The sequence below is a fragment of the Pongo pygmaeus genome, chromosome 13, assembly GCF_028885625.2.
Source record: "Pongo pygmaeus isolate AG05252 chromosome 13, NHGRI_mPonPyg2-v2.0_pri, whole genome shotgun sequence".
Lineage (NCBI taxonomy): Eukaryota > Metazoa > Chordata > Mammalia > Primates > Hominidae > Pongo > Pongo pygmaeus.
In genome coordinates, this window is record NC_072386.2 from 21879437 (window position 1) to 21902759 (window position 23323).

At 40.1% G+C, this 23323-nt stretch overlaps 1 protein-coding gene across 4 annotated transcripts in view; it reads right to left on the reverse strand.

The window, feature by feature from the left end:
• The window catches only part of UNC13B (unc-13 homolog B), a 233571-nt gene that overhangs the window by 66872 nt on the left and 143376 nt on the right, over positions 1 to 23323 (reverse strand). For all 4 annotated transcript variants that reach the window (XM_063650170.1, XM_054500700.2, XM_054500696.2 and 1 more), the window contains 2 exons: positions 22228 to 22542; positions 19035 to 19125 (listed from right to left, as the gene is read on the reverse strand). In XM_063650170.1, coding sequence (XP_063506240.1) covers positions 19035 to 19125; positions 22228 to 22542 — 406 coding nt within the window. The remainder of the gene's footprint in view (positions 1 to 19034; positions 19126 to 22227; positions 22543 to 23323) is intronic.

Genomic DNA, 23323 nt, shown 5'->3' on the forward strand with positions numbered 1-23323 from the left:
AGAAAACAATATAACCAGAACTCCAGAAGCCTCCTGTGCTCATATCTAATCACTACAAATTCCATCCCCCAAAGGTAATCACTATCCTGATGTCTGACACCACAGGTTACTTTTTCCTGTTTTTGAACTTAATACAAAAAGAATCATAAAAACTATGTTATTTTAAGAAATGTATAATCTTGAGGGCAAATGCTCACATAATTCCAGGACAATGTGATTAACATCAAAGTTGATTATATATGAAATGCTATAGAAAGATAAAAAATGAGAATCTAACTCGGCCTGGGCACTTTGGGAAAGGCTTCAAAGAATGTGACATCCAAGTTGAACCCTTGGTATAAATGGTAGCCATGACTCAAGCTCTATTTCAGAAAGATACATCTGGCAGTAATACATAAAATGGCTTCTAAGAAAATAAAAGCAAGGAAACCATTAGAAGACTAATACTATAGTCTAAGCAAATAAAGAGAACCCAAACACAAAGGGAAACAGAGAAGAGACAGAGACTGGTAAAAGAAACCACAAAGAAAAGAAGAGCAAGATCTGGAAGATGATCTAAGTGGGAGGCAAGAGACAAGGAAGAATAAAAAGTGACACCGTGATTTTGAGTGGGTGACTAGTAGAATGATGGTGACTTTAATATAAATAGAAAACAAAGGAAAAGGAATAGGCTCAAGAGGGAAGTTTTAAACATTGGGAAATTATAGTGAAAATAACTAGTAGATAACTAGACAGGAAGAATAGAGCCTAAGGAAAAAGGGAAGGTTTAGATTTGGGAGCATCTGCTTACAAAGGCTAGTTGGGAGGCTGGGTGCAGTGGCTCAAGCCTGTAACCCCAGCACTTTGGGAGGCCGAGGCGGGTGGATTATTGGTGAATCCCCATCTCTACTAAAAATACAAAACAAATTAGCCAGACGTGGTGGCTCATGCCTGTAGTCCCAGCTACTTGGGAGGCTAAGGCAGGAGAATTGCTTGATCCTGGTAGGTGGAGGTTGCAGTGAGCTGAGAACGCACCATTGCACTCCAGCCTGGGCAAGAGCAGACTCCGTTTAAAAAAAAAAAAAAAAAAAAAAAGGCTAGTTGGAAGCTGGCTACCTAGCACAGTACGTAGGACCAAGCACATTACCTTCCATAGAGTAGTTGCTTAATTCAAGATTCTTGATTAGAGGCTGAAGAGATGCAGTTTTGAGATTAAAAGAGATGCTTGAGGGAAGACTGTAGAAAGAAATGAGGCAGGAGCTAAGGAAGGAAGAGAATTGGGAGAATCTAAGAACAATAGAAGAAAATAGGAAACCAAAAAAGGGAGTTTTAAAAACATTATGGAATGCTGCAGAGAAAGTAAGAATGAGGAAAAAGTGACTGAGAGAAAAAAAGTATTTAAATACTTAACTGTTAATTATTTCTACCTCCCCTCTGGCCTATAAGCTCTTGGAGAATAGGAAAATGTCTTACAAATAGCCCCAACAGTACCCAGCAGTACCCACTTATTAGGGGCTTGATTTAAAACTGAACAAGTGCTGGGTACAGTGGCACATGCCTGTAATACCAGCACTTTAGGAGGCCAAGGCGGGCAGACCACTTGAGGCCAGAAGTTCAAGACCAGCCTGGCCAAGATGGCGAAACCCCATCTCTACTAAAAATACAAATTTAGCCGGGCGTGGTGATGCACTCCTGTAATCCCAGCTACATGGGAGGCTAAGGCACAAGAATCGCTTGAATCTGGAGGCAGAGGTTGCAGTCAGCCGAGATCACACCACTACACTGCAGCCTGGGTGACAGAGCGAGACCTTGTCTCAAAAAACAAAAGAAAATGAAAAAACAAAACAAAACAAAAAACTCTGAATAATTACTTAAGTTGCTTCATTTTGGATAACTTTGGCAAAAGGATTTTTTTTCACAGAGGAACAGCCAGCAATGAATATTCTCATTGGTTGGATGGTCAAATAAGCAGCAGGAATCAGAGAAGGTGGTGGTAGAGAGTGAGAAAGGATGCTTTGCTTATTACTTGGAAGCAAGTAATTTTGTATGGGAATCTGACTTATTCCATAAGAGTTAACTATGTACCTCCCTTTGATACTATGCCCAGAAAATACCTACCATTTGGAGCTAAGGCCTGCAGCCAGTATCTGATACCCTTCTCTCTAACTCTAGACAGGTTGATGATATTATGGCATCCCTTGGAAATGTTCTATGTGCTCCTCGGAAACCAGAGCCAAATCCACCCTTCCAAACAATCCACTGCCCCAAATCTCAGTCCAGGTGTGACATCCTATAATTCACCAGGCTCAGTCACAGCCCAGAACTAGGTTTATAGAAGATCCACCATTGATGAACATCCAGATCCAGGCCATAAATGTGTCCAGAATATTTCAGAGGTAAAACAAACAAACAAACAAAAAACATCCGTATTGCTCCTGACAAGTGCATGAAAGCTGCTCTTTGAAAATGTTCCCACATTGCACAGATCAGCCTTTGGCTTCCGTTGACTTCTTCCTCTTCTTTGGTGGTCCCAGAGAAGCACTAACGTACCAAATAGCCTCACTGGAGTCATCCATAGATAAGTTATCCTAGGAACTCTGTTACCACAAGGGAGACCTGGTGGCCTAGATCCCTATAAGAGCCTGAAATCCTATGGCATTGGCTCATTGCCACATTAGCCAAAAAAGCAGCAGTGTCAATGAATCTTCACTTAGCAGCAAAGGTTCCAGCCATGGTCAGCAATGACCTTTGATGGGTCATTCGGTTGCCTCAGGTCTAGGCTAGAAAGGTCATGACAGATCCCTAAAAGCCAACAGTTCTGGAAAGTACTAGGAGGCTGGCTAGAGACTTTTAAGCAAATGCTTGTAGAGCTTTGTACTCAAAAATGCATTTTTCTGTGATCTCACCAAAATCCTGTGAGAGAGAACAAGTCGCTATCCCTAATTTTATAACTGAGAAGAACAACAAATATGAATTTGTTGGTTCTTTCAGATTTTAAGGGTGAGTTAATACAAAAACCCAGTTCTCTGCATTTCTATCCATCCCTAAATTTTGTTAGTAACAATTTAACAGTAAACGGATACAAAAGACACAATATTGTGAATGGACTCTTGGGCTCTTGGGCTCTGTGTCTACCAGTCTGGAAACCCTATTTCCCTCCAAGTGGACCTCAGGAAACAAAGATTGACAGGTAAGAAATACTGAGGCTTGTGCCACCCTCTTCCCTCTTCTGCCATGGGAGGTATATTAGTTTTCTAGGGCTGCCAAAACAAAGTAGCACAGTCTGGGTGGCTTAACCAACTAAAATTTATTTTTGACCAGGCGTGGTGTAATCCCAGCACTTTGGGAGGCCAAGGGGGGTGGATCGCTTGAGCTTGGGAGTTCGAGACCAGCCTGGGCAACATAGAGAAACCCCATCTCTACAAAAAATATAAAAAATTAGCTGGGCATAGTGGCATTACCTGTGGTCCCAGCTACTTGGGAGGCTGAGATGGGAGGACCACTTGAGCCTAGGAGGTGGAGGCTATAGTGAGCCAAGATCGTGCCACTGCACTCCAGCCTGGGCAACAGAGTGAGACCCTATCTCAAAAAAAAAAAAAAAAAAATCTCGCAATGCTGGATATTAGAAATCCAAGATTAAGATGCCAAGAAGGTTGATTTCTCCCAAGGCCTCTTTCCTTGGCATGTCAATGGCCATCTTCTCTGCCTTCAAACGGTCTTTCCTCTCTGTGTCTGTATCCTCATTTCTTCTTCTTCCAAGGACATTAGTCATAATGGAGTAAAGCCCACCCATATGACCTCAGTTTATATTAATTACCCACTTAACGACCCTATCTCCAAATAATGTCACATTCTAAGATACCTGGGGTTAGGTATCTAACCCCTGGGGAAGGTTAAGACTTCAACATTATGAATTTTGCGGTGGGAATGGGGACAAACTCAGACCATGAGAGGAGGAAAAGGTGAAATCAGGAACTCAGTGGTATCAGATATTTAAAAGGCAGGGGAAGAAAGGGGACAATTTGGGGCTGGGCGCGGTGGCTCACACATGTAATCCCAGCACTTTGGGAGGCCAAGGTGGGCGGATCACAAGGTCAGGAGATCGAGACCATCTTGGCTAACACGGTGAAACCCCATCTCTACTAAAAATACAAAAAAAAAATTAGCCAGGCATGGTGGTGGGCACCTGTAGTCCCAGCTACTCGGGAGGCTGAGGCAGGAGAATGGCGTGAACCCAGGAGGCGGAGCTTGCAGTGAGCGGAGATCACACCACTGCACTCCAGCCTGGGCGACAGAGCCAGACTCCTTCAAAAAGAAAGGAAAGGGAAAGGGAAAGGGAAGGAAAAGAAAAGAAGGAAATGAAGGAATGGAAAGAAGGCAAGGAAGGGAGGGAGGAAGGAAGGAAGGAAGGAAGGGGACAATTCAGAACCAGAAGCCAGGCACTCTGGTTTTTTCCTTTCCTTTGTAGGGAAACTTTGGAATAGAGTGGAAGGATCATCTCAGTTGGTGGCTTTGGAGAATGAGAACTAGACCAGTCTCAGCTTTCATCCCTACTCTGGGCTGCTGCTTAGCAAACATGGAGAACAGAAGCAGGAGAACCACATGAACCCTTCTGGCAGCTCTGCTCTTTTCAGTGTCAATAGAGGTGGGAGAGGTGGAGGGACTTTGCTCATGTTTAAAAGAAAATTTAGGCTAGGCATGGTGGCTCACGCCTGTAATCCCAGCACTTTGGTAGGTCAAGGTGGGAGGATCACCTAAGGTCAGGAATTCGAGACCAGCCTGGCCAACACGGTCAAACCCTGTCTCTCCTAAAAATACAAAAAAAATTAGCTGTGCACGTTGGCACATGGCTGTAGTCCCAGCTACTCGGGAGGCTGAGGCAGGAGAATTGCTTGAACCCGGGAGGCAGAGGTTGCAGTGAGCTGAGATCGAGCCACTGCACTCCAGCCTGGGCAACAGAGCGAGACTCAGTCTTGAAAAAAAAAAAAAAAGAAAAAGTTAAAGAAAAAGAAAAAGAAAAGAAAATTTGAAGCTTTATTCCTAAAGAAATAACTGTTGTCACCTACTTAGCTTCATCTTTTGAATTCTTTCCTACTGACAACTTTAGTTTTTACCTAAATGGTTGAATTCCAAGGACGGAGCTAGATGTGTATATTAAAGAAACAGAAAAGGAGGGACTGAGACCATCAGGATGCTACATGAGCTGGCAGCTCCAGAACATGCTTTCATGGCTGCGATGCTCCAGAACATGCTTTCATTGACTGTAATGGTTAATATTAGGTGTCAACCTGACTGGAGGGATGCCTAGATAGATGGCTGGGGAAGTATTGTTTCTGGGTGTTGTGAGGGTGTTGCCACAGAAGATAGAAATTTGAGTTGGTGGACTGGGAGAGGAAGACCCACCCTCAATGTGGGTGGGCACAATCTAATCGGTTGCCAGTGTAGCTAGAACAAAGCAGGTGGAAGAAGGTGGAATAAATTTGCTTGCTGAGTTTTCTGGCTGTCTTTTTTCTTCCCATGTGGACATTTGCTTCCTCTCCTCCTGCCCTTGAACAGGTTATTTGGGACTTGCACCAGAGGCTTCCTGGGGTCCCTCAGGTCTTCAGCTGCAGACTGAAGGCTGTACTGTCAGCTTCTCTGGTTTTGAGGCTTTTGGACTTGGACTGAGCCTCTACTGGCTCCTCTCTTTCTCCAGCTTGCAGACAGCCTATCATGCATGGGACTTCACCTTGTAATCATGTAAGCCAATTCTCCTTAATAAAGTCCCTTTTATATATACATATATCCTATTGGTTCTCTCCCACTGGAGAACCCTAATAATACACTGACCAACTAGGCAAGCTACTTCCGCACCGTAGAAAAAACAGCTCCTCCTTATTGCTTCAGAGGCTTGGCTGCTGTGGCCACTTTCCCCAGAGATAGGCAAGAGAAAGAGAAGAAAGAAAGGTTGCACATTAGGGCATAATTAAGGCAAAACATGGCAAATTCAAAAGAGGTTTGAAAAAATTAAGAAAGAACAGGAGTAGGAGAAAATATTTGCAAATCACATGTTTGATAAGGGACTTCCATCCAAAATATGTAAAGAACTCTTACAACTCAACAACAAAAAGACAAATAACCCAATTTAAAAATGAGCGGAGGATTTGAATAGATATTACAGTAGTCCCTCCTTAGCCACTGTTTTGCTTTCTGTGGTTTCAGTTACCTGCTGTACAATACAATAAAATATTTTGAGAGAGAGATCATATTCACATACCTTTAATTACACTATATGGTTATAATTGTTTTATTTTATTATTAATTATTGTTGTTAATCTCTTACTGTGCCTAATTTATAAATTAAACATTGGCTGGGCACAGTGGTTCACACCTGTAATCCCAGTGCCTTGGGGGACCAAGGCATAAGGATCACTTGAGCCCACAAGTTGAAGACCAGCCTGGGCAATACAGCTCTTGTCTCTACAAAAAACTAAAAAATAAAAACTTAGCCAGGTGTAGTGGTGCATGCCTATAGTCCAAGCTACTCAGGAGGCTGAGGTAGAAGGATTGCTTGAGCCCAGGATTCAAGGCTGCAGTGAACCACTGCATTCCAGCCTGCAGGACACAGTGAGATCCTGTCTCTAAAATTAATAAATTAAACCTTATCATATGTATGTATAGGAAAAAACATAGTATATGTGAAGTTTGGTACTATCCATGGTTTCAGGTACCCATTTGGGGTCTGGGAATGTATCCCCTATGTTTAAAAGGAGACTACTAAACTCCAAAGAAGATATAAAAATGGCCAATAAGCACATGAAAAGATACTCAACATCATTAGTTACTAAGGAAATGCAAATCAAAATCACAAGTTAGCACTTCACACCCACTAGGATGGCTATAATAAAAAAAGACAGACAATAAGTGTTGGCAAAGATGGGGAGAAAATGAAACCCTCATACACTGCTGATGGGAAGGTAAAATAGCCACAACCACTTTAAAAAACAGTATGGCAGTTTCTCAAAATGTTAAACAACGTTACCATATGACCCAGAGGTTCCATTCCAAAGTGCATACCCAAAAAAGCTGAAAACTTATGTTCACACAAGAACTTGTACGTGAATGTTCACAGCTGCATTATTCATAATAGCCAAAAGTACTGATCCATGCTACAACATGGATGAACCTTGAGAACATTAAGCTAAATAAAAGAATCCAGACACAGTAGGCCATATATGATAGGAATCCATTGGTATGAAATGTCCAGACAAATCTACAGAGACAGAAAGTAAATTCATGGTTGCTACAGGCTGGTGGAAAAGGGAATAGGGAGTAATCCCTAATGGGTATGGGATTTCCTTTTGAGGTGATGAAAATGTTCTGGAATTAGGTAGTGGTGATGGTTGTGTGATCTAGTGACTATATTAAATACCACTTAATTGTATACTTTAAAATGGCTTTATGTTATGTTAATTATATCTGAATTTAAAAATATTTGTTACTAAAAACAAAGGAACAAGAATTTGTTGTCAAGCCACTGAGGAGAAATGGTATGAAAGTAGGACTGAATGAGAAGGCTGCAAGAGTACAACGGCAGTGTATCCTTGTCTCTATGTCACTTAGAATAGTAAAAGGAAGTGGAGGCAAGCTGTGTGAGCAGAGGGAAGAGCCATGGGTAGCTGGTAAAAGATAAAATTTGGAAATAAAAAAATTTTTTTTTCTCAACCAAAAGTGAGAATAGGCAAGTATGGGTATGGACCTCTCCTTTTCTAGAGATTTTTAGGCAAGAAAACCCCCCTCATTCCTCTTCACAACTCAACTGCCCAGAATGCAAAAGGACAAGCTTCCTTACTCTACATCCTGTTCATTCATCCTGCCAACAGATATTTATGGAGTACTTTTTATGTGCATAAGATAGTTACCTCATCCTTCTCTCCCTCTGAGGATAAGTGAAACTCCAGCTCCTCATTCTTCTACATCTTTAAAAGAATGTCTTCGCTTTCTCTTATCTCTCAGGAGCCCAATCACATCTAGTGGGTTCAGGGTTGATTTGGGAAGCATGGGAACAAAATGTAGGACATAAAACAGGTTTTAGAGAGGTGATGTCTTTTGATTGGGACAAGCTGAATTTGAGATGCTGATGGGACAAGTGAGTGTCCAAGAAGTAGTTAGAAATATGGGTTTAGGGTCTGGGCTGGATAAGAGAGCAACCCACATATAGGTGACAGGTGACATAATAAATGATATTTCAAAAGAAAAATGTATAGATTTATATGAAAAGAGCATTGAGGAAAGAACTCTGGAAAGAACATTTAAGAAATGAGCAAACAGAGAAATCAGAAAAGAGACTGAAGACAGATCAAAGAGGAGAGTTGGAGATGGTTTCTTAGATGTTAAAACAGGAGGGACTGTTCAGAAGTGTCAAATACTGCAAAGAGGTCCAATAAGATAAACACTGAAAAGCAACCACTAAGTTATCAGTTAGGAGCTCACTGATGACCTTCACAAATACAGTTTTAATGAAATGACAATGGAATCTCTGACACAGACTTTTCTCAAGTATATTCCTTGGAAAACTAGTCCCACAGAATGTGTCTCTAAAAGAGTGTTTCATGGTCAAATAAGTCTGCAGTAAAACTGTGCATATTATATTCCCTTCTTAAAGAATCACAATAAGCCTAAGTGTATTGAAGTTTCTGAGAAGTCCTAAGATATAAGGCAATCTATTGGCTTTGTGCTGTGTTGAATTCTGTGTTTCCCAAATTTCTTTGACATAGAACCCCGTATCATATGATACCTATTAATGACTCTAGAAACTGGAGTCCTGTGGAACATGCTTTGGAAAGTAGAGTTCTAAGATTAGTGTTAAAAAGACAAGCTCTGAAGTTAAATAGATCTAGATTTGAATCTTGGTCCTAAATCTTACTAGCTGGGTGATCCTGAACAAGCTTCTATCTTTCTAAATACTCAGTTTCTTAATCAATAAAGTGGGCCTAATAACATAAGCCTAATTCACAGAATTATTGTTACGAATTCATTAGGTAATGCATGTAAAGATATAGCGCCTACACATAGTAGTATTCAATAAATGTGGTTAATATAATGATATTATTATTATGGCAAGAGTTGAGATTAAAAAGGAAAACTGTGATGCAGGTACTAAAATTTTCAATGAATAAATGGGGAATTATGGGAAAGTTGTAATCTAATTGCAACAAGGAAGGTGGCTGTAGAAACAGGTTAGGCAAGGATCTAGTAATGGCTTGGAAGTGGCAGAGGGAGCCAGAGAAAACCAAACCTCACTTCTGACCCAGTAATGCATGGGGCATATAAAAGGCATAGTCTCTACCAAAGAAGGCTTCAAGGAACAGCCAGGTCCAGTCAAGGTCAGAAGGTAGAGAATATGTTGGTTCTGGTCTCAGATATCAGGTAAAGGCACTGCAGTTTCCCAGAAGGCAAAAACAGTCTGTTGAGAACAAGGGTTGTCTCACAGCATTCAGAGGAGCAGCTAGGGCCAGGGAAGGTCACTCTGGTTTGTGAAGCAATAGTAAGGCCTGTTCTTGGGTAGGGCTTACCATGAAGTTTGAAGAGGGGTCTCAAAAGCTGTGGCTAAGATAAGTCTTGAAGTATTCGGGCTTATGCACAGGATTTGCATTGCAACTACATTAGAAACAACCTAAAGATCCATCAATAGGGGGCAGAGTATATAAATTATAACACATCTACAGAAAGAAATACTATATAGCTATTTACAAAGCAGTAGCCCTATTTATACTAACAGAAAAACTATGCAGCTGTTAATAGAGTATGAACTCTATTTATACTAATAAGGAAAAAAATCTCCAAGATAGAGCAATAAGTGAAAAAAGCAAGGTGTAGGACAATTTGTGTAATACACACATACAAGTTTTGGGACACACATGCTCATAAATGGATGGATTAACTCTGGACTGATTCATGAGACACAAATAACAATAAGATGGGGGAAAAGGAGATGGGGGGGCCTGGGAATCTGAAGTAGGAAAACTGTGCATTATGTAGTTATAAATACATATCTATATATAATATCCTTTTCAATTTTTATATTTTACATTTATTACTTATTCAAAACAGTCTTCAGTTTTTTTTAGAAATGTTAGAATGGCAATGGTTAGGGAGAGGAATGAAAAGTTGTGAGAAAAAGGAGGGATCGGAAATTGGTAGTCTCCATGAGGGCAAAGAGTTGAGAAGATAGGCAGACATGATCAGAAAAAATTCCAGAGTTTAAGATTATGGAAAGAGTATTTTCCTGGTGTAATTAAGTCTGAATGGTACAGTTCTCAAAAGCCCTCTCCTTGAGCCTCATTATTGTTCCCCTAGGGACCCATTTTTGAGGCTTCAATTATAGAACAAAAAGGAAGTCACTCTTCTGGGGAGGGAGTAACAAGTGAGAACGGAACTTTGCAGAAGAGTTTCGATTTGTTCTCTGTCTTAATGATCACCTGTAAGAAAATGCTGATCTACCTCTCCGGCTGGCAGCTATAATCCTACCTCTCCTGAGACTGCTCCATTTAAACCCAGGCCTTCTCATCTATTTGCTGTTCTGTCTCTGCTTACCAAGGCTCTCCTTCCTCAGCTTTCTTCAACAACCCAACAGCTCCTGTCAAGCCTTCTTCCTGGCCTATCTCCATGCCTTCTCCTGAACTGTCCCTTCCACCTGGAACACCCACCCACCCGCTGCCACCGCAATCTCCGTTTCTAGAGCTAAAGTCTCACCTCCTCCCCCAGATTTTTCTGCAGCTAAGCCAAATAAGGTACAGATTCATATCCACTCCCACCCACACTACCAACATTACTGCCTCATCAGCAATAGCAATGTCATCAAACACTTATTAAGTACATATGGCTGTGTACTCAGCCAGCCCAGAAGACACAGAGATGACTCTATATAACCTCTTCCCTCAAGTGGCTGACAATCTTATAGGAATAGCATAAGTGTAACTAGGTTTCTATGATTCTCCAAGTCTCTTTGATGTAATATTAGCTGAAGAAGTATAAGTGACCTATAAACTTATGAGAAATATTCAAATCACAGATAATCAAAGAAATGCAAATTAGACAATGGTATACCATTCTTCTGTCAAATTGGCAAAAATTTTCTAAAATGAGAATACTTAATGTTGGTACAGCACATTCAAATACTGAAAGTACAAACCGGAAAAGCTTTTCTGAAAATAAATTAAGAAGTTTGTCAGAAGTCTTAAAATATATATATACCCCTGAAGCCAAGTGTGATGGCTCATACCAGTAATCATGGCATTGCAGGAGGCCCAGACAGGATGATCACCTGAGGCTAAGAGTTCAAGACCAGCCTGGGCAACGTAGTGAGACCTGGTCTCTATTTTAAAAAATAAAATTTAAAATAAAAATAAAATTTAAATTTAAAAACTTATACCCTTCAACTCAGTAATTTAATCTATTTTAAGTTAAAGAAATAATCAGAAATGAAAACAGATGTATGCACAATGATGCTCATCACCGCGTTATTCATAATAGTAACAAGAGGAGCCAGGTATGAGGGCTCATGCCTGTAATTCCAGCATTTTAGGAGGTTGGGACAGGAAAATTGCTGGAGCCCAGGAGTTCAAGACCAGGCTGGGCAACATAGGAAGACTCCATCTCTACAACAAATAAATCAGCCAGGCATGGTGGCACACGCCTGTAGTCCCAGCTACTTGGGAGGCTGACGTGGGAGGATCACTTGAGCCTGGAAGGTCAAGGCTGCAGTGAGCTGTGATTGTACCACTGCACTCCAGCCCAGGCAAGACCCTGTCTCAAAAGAAAAGTAGAAAAAAGAAAAGAAAGAAACAAGAGGAATATTATAAAATACCTATATGAGAGAATATTAATCTATTAATAATCATTAAATCATGTTTTCAAAAATATTTAATAACCCAGAATAAAGTTCACAAAAACAAAGTGAGAAAAAAATGTTTAAATCCACACATATTATGATCTAAATTCAGTAAATTTATGTTCATGTATATAAAGCTTATATAAGAAAATATAGCTAATGTTAATAGTTAATATTCTGCTATTATTGACTTTAAGTGCTGGGCCTTGGGAATAATTAAAAATAGTATTAATTAGAAGATAAAGAAGCACATGGAGACTTCTGTGGAAATAATGCGGGGCATCTCTGGCTGGTTAAGCATCCACAAAAGGTTAGCTAAACACACTTTGCCAGATTCCATACTGGGCTCTAGAATATCAGCCTTAAAAAGCTTAGCCTGACATTAAAGGATCTTACAAGAAGTACACAGAAAAGTAAGACATAGCAGTAAACAAGTAACTCCATTACATCATCATGCAGTAGAAAAAAATATGCAAAGAGTCTAGAAACTTTACCCCAAAACTGACATCTGACTGGGTTTTAAAAGATGTGAATGAAAAGTTAGCTAAGTGAATTAAGAGAAAGAGCATTCTAAGCATGGGAAACAGCAAATATAAAGTCTCTGAGAATTTTTGAAATATAAATAATTCTATATGTTGGAAGCATTTCACCTAAACAGGATAGCAAAAAGAGCCTAGCAGATAAGTGAAAATCCAAAAGTTTGATACATTACTGATGGGTTAGGAAAGAGAAAACCACTCTTAAGACATTACTAGTGGGAGTATAAATTGGTACACTCCCTATGGGAAGCATATACTTTTGGGAGTAGGCATTAAAGCCACTGACAAATATCCTTCTCTATCTCTTTAAAAGTACGTCATACTGCTCCACTTTAATTAAAACAGAGCTAGCATTCAACCCAGCAATCCCATTACTGGGTATATAATGAAATGAAAACAAATCGTTCTACCAAAAAGACACATACACTCATATATTCACCGCAGCATTATTCGCAATAGCAGAGACATCAGATCAACCTAGGCACCCATCAACAGCAGACTGGATAAAGAAAATGTGGTACATATGCATCATGGAATACTATGCAGCCATAAAAAACAGTGAAATGTCCTTTGCAACAACATGGATGCAGTTGGAGGCCATAATTTTAAGCAAATTAATGCAGGAACAGAAAACCATATATCGCATATTCTCATTTATAAATGGGAGCTAGGGGCCAGGCCTATAATCATGCCTGTAATCCCAGCACTTTGGGAGTCTGAGACAAGAGGATTGCTTGACACCAGGAGTTCAAGACCAGCCTAGGAAACATAGTGAGACCCTATCTCTACACAAGAATTTTTTAATTTGCTGGGCATAAGTGGCACATGCCTGTGGTCCCAGCTACTTGGGAGGCTGAGGTGAAGGGTTGCTTGAGCCCAGGAGTTAAGGTTGCAGTGAGCTGTGATCGTGCCAGTGCACTCCAGCCTGGGTGACAGAGGGAGACCCCATCTCAAAAAAATAAAATTAAAAAAAAAGTTTTAAAAAATGAGTGGCATCTAAACATTGGGTACTCATAAAGATGGGAACAATAGACACTGTAGACTACTAGAGGGAGGAAGGAGGAAGGTGGCAGGGATTGAAAAACTACCTGAGTACTATGTTCACTACATGGGTGACAGGATCTATACCCCAAATCTCAGCATCATGCAAAATATCTATGTAACAAACCTGCACAGGTATCCCCTGTATCTAATTTTTTTTTTTTTTTTTTTTTGAGATAGGGTCTCACTCTGTCACCTAGGTTGGAGTGCAGTGGCATGAGCTTGGCCCACTGCAACCTCCGCTTCCCGGGTTCAGGCAATTCTCCTGCCTCAGCCTCCCAAGTAGCTGGGATTACAGGTATGCACCACCACACCCGGCTAATTTTTGTATTTTTGGTAAGGATGGGGCTTTCACCACGTTGGCCAGGCTGGTCTCAAACTCCTGCTGGGATTACAGGCATAAGCCACCGCACCCAGCCCTCTGTATCTAAAACATTAATAGAAGTTGAAATTATTTTTAAAAAGTTAAGTTTGGTTTCATGATTTCCTTTAGCTAGGAAAATAGGAGCAAAAGCGACATATGTATTAATAACTTCTGGGTAGAAGTTTTAAGAGCCAAAGTACAACTTGCTATATTTTCTTTCACTTGTTATCTTTCCCTTCCTTTTACCATTGTGACTGGCAGTGTTCCAGGTGTTGGTTGCTCCATCAGCCTGGATTGCAGAGAGAAGACAACTTTAAAGCAAAACTCCTTGATGTGGAATACAAGCAAGGAACAAGCCCTTGCTATTTTAAGCCACAGACAAATGGATGGCAATTTGGCAATATTTATCAAAATTATAAATGCATATCCCCTTGGTATACTTGCACACATGCAAAATGACATATGTACAAGGTTACTCATTTGTAACATGGTTAACAGCAAATGACTGGAAACAACCAAATGAACATCAACAAAGGACTAAATACTTGCAGAACAAATATTTCATTCAAAGGAATATTACGCAGCTATAAAAAAGAATGAAAAATTTTCTTAGAGCTGATATGGAAGGATCTCCAAATACAAAATCAAGATATTCTCGGTATGTATAATATACCATCTTTTGTATAAAAACGGGTAAAGAAGCATTAGTATATTCATATTTGCTTGTACTTGCAGACAGATATTCTAGAATGATAAATAGGAAACTAACAAAAAAGATTATCTTGAGTGGAGGGTGAAGGAGTGATTGGGGTGGTGGGGTGGTGGGGCGGCAGCGGGGCAAAAAAATCCTTGGTGTTGTGCTTAACTTCTTTCTCTCCCATAACTTCAACCAATATGTTAATAAATCTCATCTTAAGTATAAATGGTACATTTCTGCTTCAATCTTAAACTGTTATCAGAACCCTCTTTAAACTCTGGCTTCTTGTTCTCCTCTTGGACATTTCTAATCAGTTGCCAGTTACTTTACCTGTATTAAGAATATCTTTACTATTGTTCTCTTATTCAATTAAGTTCTTAGTTACTCTTAGGTAAACCATGCCTCTGTCTGTATGATTCCAAGCTTTGGCAACTGTTTTCAGCTAGTCTTTTTGAGAGACTCTGAATTATTATACTTCTGAAAGAGAAAAGGCCATAACTTAAACTGTGTCTTCTCCAATATATTCTTATTTTTCTAATTCAGAGTTTTCCTTTTACATGGATAAGGCTAATTACTTTGCTTTGCTTTATAGGAAGAATTACAAGACCCTTACTTTTAAAAAACTTAGAAATAAAAAATCAGTAAGTGTTATGACATTCATTCCATGAATGTTCATTTTAAATGCTTGTTTAGGCCAGGCATGGTGGCTCATGCCTGTAATCCCATCATTTTGGGAGGCTGAGCCAGGTGGATCACTTGAGGTCAGGAGTTTGAGACCAGCCTGGCCAACATGGTAAAACCCCATCTCTACTAAAAATTAAAAAAAAAAAAAAAAAAAATTAGCCAGGCATGGTGGCCCACGCCTTTGGTCCCAGCTACTAGGGAAGCTGAGACATGAGAACTGCTTGAACCTGGGAGGCGGAGATTACAGTGAGCCGAGATCACACCACTGCATTCCAGCCTGGGCAACAGAGTGAGGCTCCATCTTAAAAAAAAAAAAAAAAAGCTTGTTTAGCCAGATGCAGTGGCTCACGCCTATAATCCCAGCACTTTAGGAGGCTGAGATAGGAGGATCACTTGAGCTCAGAAGTTCAAGACCAGCCTGGGCAACACAGTGAAATTCCATCTCTACAAAGCATTAAAAAAAATCAGCTGGGTGTGGTAGTGCGTACATATAGTCCTAGCTACAAGGGAGGTTGAGGTGGGAGGATCACTTGAGCCCAGGAGGTTGACGCTGCAGTGAGCTATGACCATGCCACTGCACTCCAGCCTAAGAAACAGAGTAAGACCCTGTCTCAATAAATAAATAAACAAACATTTGTTTGCCTCACGTCAGTCTATATCAACAGACTCCCAGTGTTTGCAGTTAGGCAGCCCTCTCCATGGAAAATTTTTTTAGCATGAACCTCTCAACATATGTACATTTATTCATTTAAAAATTATATAGATGTATAACTGCATTAATATACATTATAAAAATTAAAATGTGAAAAGCATAACAAATTTAAAATTTTTTTAATGTTCATTAACAAAAAAAATTTTGCTGTAACTAAAAATATTCACAGTGATACATTTTTTTTAAAACAATGTGATATAATGTGCCTAATTGTTTCCTAAATCTTACTTTAATATTTTGTTATAGAATGACTTTAAGGTCTGATTGTACATTCAATTACTTCAATACATGGTTTTCATAGCTGTCACAGCTGAAAAAGATAATGATATATCAAATCTAATGAAAGAAGAGCAATTGGTTCCAACATACTAATTATTCAGAGATTTTGTTAAACTTTGGCTAGTAATTTTTCCTCTTCTCTGATGTCAGTCAGCTGTTCTTGCAAAATCGTGAGAAATATTTTCATATTTTTAACAAGTAAGTTCAAAACTCATTGGAAATTTTCATTAGAAATATTTTTAATATGTTAATAGTCTCTTTCCAAGATTTTAGAGCATGCAATTATGAGTTTTTATCAGTAACATTGTTTCTGATAAAAGAACACACACACACACATCTATATACAAATAGTAGCATTTTCAAATATCTGTATTCACAATACCTTTTCCAAGCAGCTATCTTTTCAATAATTACTAAAACATTATCTTCTCCCTGAAGGGTCAAATTAAGAGTGCTCATATGAAGCCAGAACAATTTGAGCACCAAAATAAATGACAGTAATGGATTATAACTCATGTAATAAATTAGAAATGTAAGAGTCATAATGCAATATTGACACGAATAAATTAATGAGAGAAAAGGGAAATCTCTTCCTAAAAATAGAGTGCCAACTAATTAATCAATATAGAAAGAATAATAGAAACAGAAAGTTACCAATTGGCAACCATCATTAGTGGTGGTAGATTCAGATAGGAGATGGCTACTTAACTGGTAGGTAGAGATTTGATAAGGAACAAGATACCAGCATATCCTCAGAGTACTGCACCACAAGGCACTGAACAATTACAAAGGGAAGAAATGGTACCTTGACAGTGGAGAAACCTGGCCAATACAAACTTAACCAAGTGATCAAGGCTAACATTATAAATGGTAGGACACGTTGACATCAACTACTTTCTGACGCAATGCTCTGAAAAGAGCACAGCATCATTTTTTGTGTGTAATTCCTGCCGTGAAAGGATGGCCTCAGTCTGGACATGAGGAAACATTGAATGGACCCAAACTGAAGAACATGCTACAAAATGAAAAGCCTATACCATTTAAAACTGCTAAGGATGGGAAACACCAAAGGAAGCTAAAGAGATATCATGACTAAATGCAATGTGTCATTCTGGATTGGATTCTGGATTAGAAAGGAAAAAGGGACATTGTCAGGATGGTTGGCAAAATATGGATAGGGTCTTGATAATAGTGTTGTTACTGTTGTTTGGCAGATTTGAATGGTTATATCATGGTTATACAGGACAGTAGCCTTGTTTATAGGGAAATACAAAGGAAGATTTAGGAATGACAGAATATCATGTCTCCAATTTTCTCTCAAATGATTCAGAAAAAGATTGATCATAATGGAGGGAAGGCAATGAAGTAAATGTGAAATGTGAATAGTTGGAGCATCTGGGTGAGGAGACATAGTAGTTCTTTACTGTTTTTGCAACTTTTCCTTAAGTTTGAAATTGCTTCAAAATAAATTAATTTTTAAAGTATACATGCACATATGTGAGCATGATTCTGCTTTTAATATCTGCCAGATATTATACTACTGACAGCCAATTGTCATTAAACATGTAATTTCAATAAATCATTATATCAAAAAGATACCTGCACCCATATGTTTATTGCAGCACTATTCACAGTAGCAAAAATATTATGGGCTGAGTATAGTGGCTCACACCTGTACTCTCAGCATTTTGGAAGGCCAAAGTGGGAGGATCACTTGAGGCCAGGAGTTCAAGACCAGCCTGGGCAATACAGCAAGACCCTGCATCTACAAAAAAAAAATTTTTTTTTTTTTTAATTAGCCAGGCATGGTGGTGCATGCCTGTAGACCCAGCTACTAAAGAGGCACAGGTAGGAGGATTGCTTGACCCTAGGAGTTCAAAGCTGCAGTGATCACACCACTGCACTCCAGCTGGGCAAAAGAGCAAGACCCGAACTCAAAAAAAAAAAAAAAAAAAAGGGAAAAAGATATGGAATCAACCTAAGTGTCCATCAACAGATGTTTGGCTTTTAAAAATGTGGTGTATATATATATATATATATATATATATATATATACACACCATGGGATACTGCATGGTCTCACTTATAAGTGGGAGCTAAATAATGTGTACACATGGATTTAGAGTGTGGAATAATAGACACTGGAGACTTAGAAGGGTGGAAGCGGGTGAGGAAAGAGAAATAACTTAATGGGTATAATGTACACTATTCGGATGATGGCTACACCCAAAGCCCAGACTTCACCACTATGAAACATATCCATGTATCAAAACTGCACTGGTACCTCCTAAATTTATATGGAAAAAAAGTACCTTCTGCCTAAAGACTGCCTACCTCCTAACACACAGATAAAGACACTTCAAACTTGTAACACTAAAAATGAAAAATATTTATCTTTGTTTTTAGATTTTTTTTGACATTGTTTCAGATCTTAGTGTGCTGATACTTTGGGACTTAACCTGGCAAATTCCATAGATACTTTTGTAACCTGTTTTGGCCCTACAGATCAGCCAGTATGGACCGGCTAGGTAAGGGAGACAACTATCCTAAGGAGCTTGAAATCATTTCTTGCCCTAAACTCGCCCTAAACTCAAACGGCTTCAAAGAGACAATGAACAGTACTTGAAAATAAGCATCTAACTTTACGGTCAGGCTCTCAGCCCACTAGGTCTGTTTGATTTCCATTAATAAGCACAGAAGAAAGCCACTGGCCACTTCCCATCCCTTAAAGCTCTGGCTTAATTGTCATGCATTCCCAGAAGCACACTGTAAGAAGATGACTAATCACTGATTGCTTCTCCAGCACCATATGTCTCCCAATTTCAAAGGAAAAATTGTCCCAACCAGTACTAGAACAGATTTCCTACCTCCTGCAGCTGGAGTCGAACCTTGGTAACTGCTCGGATCCAATGTGCTCTGGCTTGGGTAAATGGTGAAGATGCATTCTCCTCAGGAAAACTTGTAACAGAGAAAAAGTACATTTCTTAAAAATAGCCAAGGCCACAAGGTGACACTGCTCAAGGCAAGACTGCCAAATGTCTAAAATAAAATGGTTTGTACTCATGCCTACACTTATTTAGTGATTCAGGCTACTAAAACAGCATAGTACTTGAATATCCAATGTGAAAACAATTCCTCTCTAAAACGATAACTCCTTTTTAGCTTCTCATCTGTTCCCTCTTTTATTTATTTATTTATTTATTTATTTTGAGACAGGGTCTCACCCTGTTGTCCCGGCTGAAGTGCTGTGGCATGATCACGGCTCACTACAGCCTTAATCTCCTGGGCTCAGGCAATCCTCCCACCTCAGCCTTCCAAATAGCTGGGACTACAGGTGCGTGCCACCACACCCAGCTAATTTCTGTACTTTTTGTAGAGACGACATTTCGCCATGTTGCCCAGGCTTGTCTTGAACTCCTGAGCACAAGCAATCTGCTCACCTCGGCCTCCCAAAGTGCTGTGATTACAGGCATGAGCCACTGTGCCTCATCTGTTCCTTCTTTTCCTTCTTTTTTCATTTACCCAATGAGCAGCATAGTACTGAATACTCAATATGAAAATAATTCATCTCTAAAATGACAATTCCTTTTAGCTTTTCATCTGTTCCCTCTTTTCCTACTCGTTTTTGTCATTTACCCAATGTGGTAGCGCCCTGGAACAGTCTGGGATCAGGACTCTAGAGGCAATGGCAAGAGCCCTGAGTCGATACGTAGTATAGAAACCATGCAGAGAGGGGTGGAATAAGCCTTTCAACCCCTCTCACTGCACTTCTTAAAACGATCAGTTCCCTTGGGGGTTTTGCATAGCATCCTTAGGGCAGAATTTTGTTCCTGCAAACCCTTCCTGCTCCACTAAGTATTTTAGAAGGCTTACCTTTTTAATGAAAAGTGCCTTTTTACATGAAAAGTGCCAAGAAAGAAAGAAAAAAAAAAAACAAAAAAACACAGCCCTTTTACTGCCATGATCTTGTTCCTTGCTTCTAGAACAACCTCAGTAAAATGAACAATACACATAACAAAATACCTTTGAGACAGAAACACTACCCTGCATTAGAACAACTCATTATTAACTAGAATAGTGGTTAATTCTTGGCAACAATGTTTCTCCTTTCTCTCTTTGAGGTCTACAGCCAATTCAGCAGACAAGTGTCCATCATCTAGACATGTTAAAATATATGGTCGTTTCTGATGCCAACTAAATGTGTCAACTGTTCTAAAACATTTGTGGGCACTTCTGGCCACGGTAGAAATGGGTTTCACTCTCACAGCTAGGACCTGAGAGGACACAACCAGTAGAGAAGGACAAGGACTCGTGCTGGGCACTTCTGCTTCTCCACCAGGAACTCTGCTCTGATAACAGTGACTGCCAAGTCTAAGGTCTATGGAGAGCCAGAGTCAGTTTTTCAGTGAGTCATCAACCCAATAAGAAGCCTGGTCCACAGCTCACCTCCTGGATGTCCCATCTATTAGATGAGCTACCAGAGATGACTAAAAACCAAAAAAGGGAAGAAGAGAGAAAATAAGTTAATATCTTCAGAAAGGTTTGCGACTCATCTATTAATCCAGTGGTAAAGTAGAAGAACCAGCCACTCCCTAATTTTTACCATGTAATCCGCATTCAGTGCTCTGGTGTTTCAGTGACAGGCTTTATTATTAGATCTTGAAATCTGAAACTCTAAGTCACACCCATCCCTTATCACTCTACCCCAGTAGGCAACTGTTCCCACCAGGGGAAATCTGTCAGGAGACAGTTTTAATTGTCACAACTGAGGGTTGCAAGGATTGCTACTGGCACCTAGTGTGTAGAGGCCAGTGATGCTATTAAACATCCTATAATATACACAACAAAGAATCATCTGGCCCAAAATGTCACGAGTGCCGAGACTGAGAACTCTGGCTCTGCTCCAACCTATCAGCTAGTCTAACCAATTTAGCTCAGTAATAACATTCAGACTCTGTACTCAGCTTCATTATGAGATGTTAAAGAGGATACATTTTAGATTTTTCTTCCTATGGATACAAATTGGCAGACACATTGCTAGGCTCTGAGGAGGCTGAGGGGTGGGTTAAATCTGACTTCTAGATCAATTCTTTCTTAACTCTGTCCTGGATTTCTCAGCCAGGGAAAAACAAAACAAAATGTTCACCAAAAAAGTTACAACAGAAATAACTGTTATTTTCCAATGAGATTTTCCCTAAGTTCCTCCTAATTGCCTGGTATTTTCAGGCTGATTTCTGATCCTCTAGCCCATACCAGCAGAATAGGTACCAGGTCACTGTTCTGAGTACTTCAACACACATACACACACCTGTACATAAGTACATGTACACACACTGACCCTGACCAACCCCTTTGAACAAGTTTGGGCCAGAGGTCAAAGTAGCATTCTTAATAGGTTAGGAAGTCAGCCAAAGTACCCACAACAGCCCCAGTGGATGAAATAACCTGGCTCAAGTCAGTTCCTGACTCAGAGGCTGCCATATACAAGGTCAACTAGTAAGCTATGAACTGCAGACTCAAGAAGCCCTGGTACACTGCAGCTCACTAACTACAAAGAACCCAAGTGCTGGCCGGGTGCAGTGGCACACCCCTGTAATCCCAGCACTTTGGGAGTCTGAGGCAGGTGGAATTGCTTGAGTTCAGGAGTTCAAGACCAGCCTGGGCAACATGGTGAAACCTTGTCTCTACAAAAAATACAATTAGCCAGGTGTGGTGTTGTACACCTAGTAGTCCCAGCTACTCAGGAAGCTGAGGTGGGAGAATTACTTGAGACCAGGCTGTCGAGGCTGCAGTGAGCCAAGACCGTGCCAGCCTGGGCAACAGAGTGAGACCCTATCTCAAAAGCAAACAAACAAAAACCCAAATATTCTTCAGAGATCTCCAAAATATCTTGGAGAGTGCACCATAAATCAAAGAAAGCAATACAGAGTTGAACCTGGAGGTGTTAACTACCACCACACCCAGCTGCAGGGAAACAAATGACAATCACTTATTTTCAGCAATACTACAGGGCAGGTACTGAGGAAGCCATGTGAGCTCCTCAAGGCAGCTGTTGCCTACCTCTCCTGGGGACTTAGGAAGTGGTCTTTTTGCAGCACCAGATCTGGGGGAGTGTGGGTTGTGGCATCTTCTTTCATCTCCTTGGGTTCACATGCTGCCTCCTTCTCTACTTGACCTGTCATCTCCAAGGGTTTCTCTTGTTCTCCAAAACCTGCTTGGCCATCTCTGGACAGGCTGTGAGAGCTGTGGCAAGAATGAATCGAGTCCCTCTCCCGATGGTCGTCATCTTGTTCATGATACTGGTCTAGTTCACTTAGCTGAGAGCTTCCTTGACTCACATTACAGGAGGAGCCATACCTACTGCTGCTGGTGGGGCTGTGAGAATGAGAGAAAGACAGATAAGTAAATAAATGCAATCAAGGACCAGGACAAAAGCATGGAGACATCCAGGAAATAATGACTACATCAGTAGCAAGAATCAAATAGGAGGTTCCTGGGAAGAGAGGACCAAACTTCATAATCTAGAAGAATTAGTCTCTATTCAGCAAAAACACAACAGGAAAACAACACAACATGCTGGGTTCTCCAACGACACTTAACCTCAGTTCTGCACTTGACTTTGAAGGATATTTTATCTTAATAGGCTATTTGTGAGTAGGATTAAAAATTATTAAAATGGCCTGTTACTTATTCCTAAAATTCTTTATTCAGTCTTCTAAAGAAGCTTGTCCAGTGGCTGTGATTAATCTTTCTTTAATTTCCATACAGTAAAATGGAATAAATGAACTCCACTCTTTTTCTATTACTTATTACATTAAGGTCATCATTTCTTCCCCTACAATTGTAAATGTGTACGCCTGTACCTTAGGATGAGCAAACGAGAGCAGACATGTTCCTTCAGTTATCATCTCAGTTTCCTCATCTGCAAGATGAGTTAATAGAATCCATTGGAAGATAGAGGCCAGGACCAAGAGAATACACAAACGAATGGTCTCATCAACATAAATGTTACAATGATATCCCTGGCAGCATAGGAAGTGTCCCAAAGATGAACATCTGTAACTGAGCTTCTTTCAGGGCAAGGCTCAGTTTTGGAAAGAGTGGACAAAGTCCAACTCCAGGATCTGGGTCAGAGCCATATTCATGCACCTCTGTA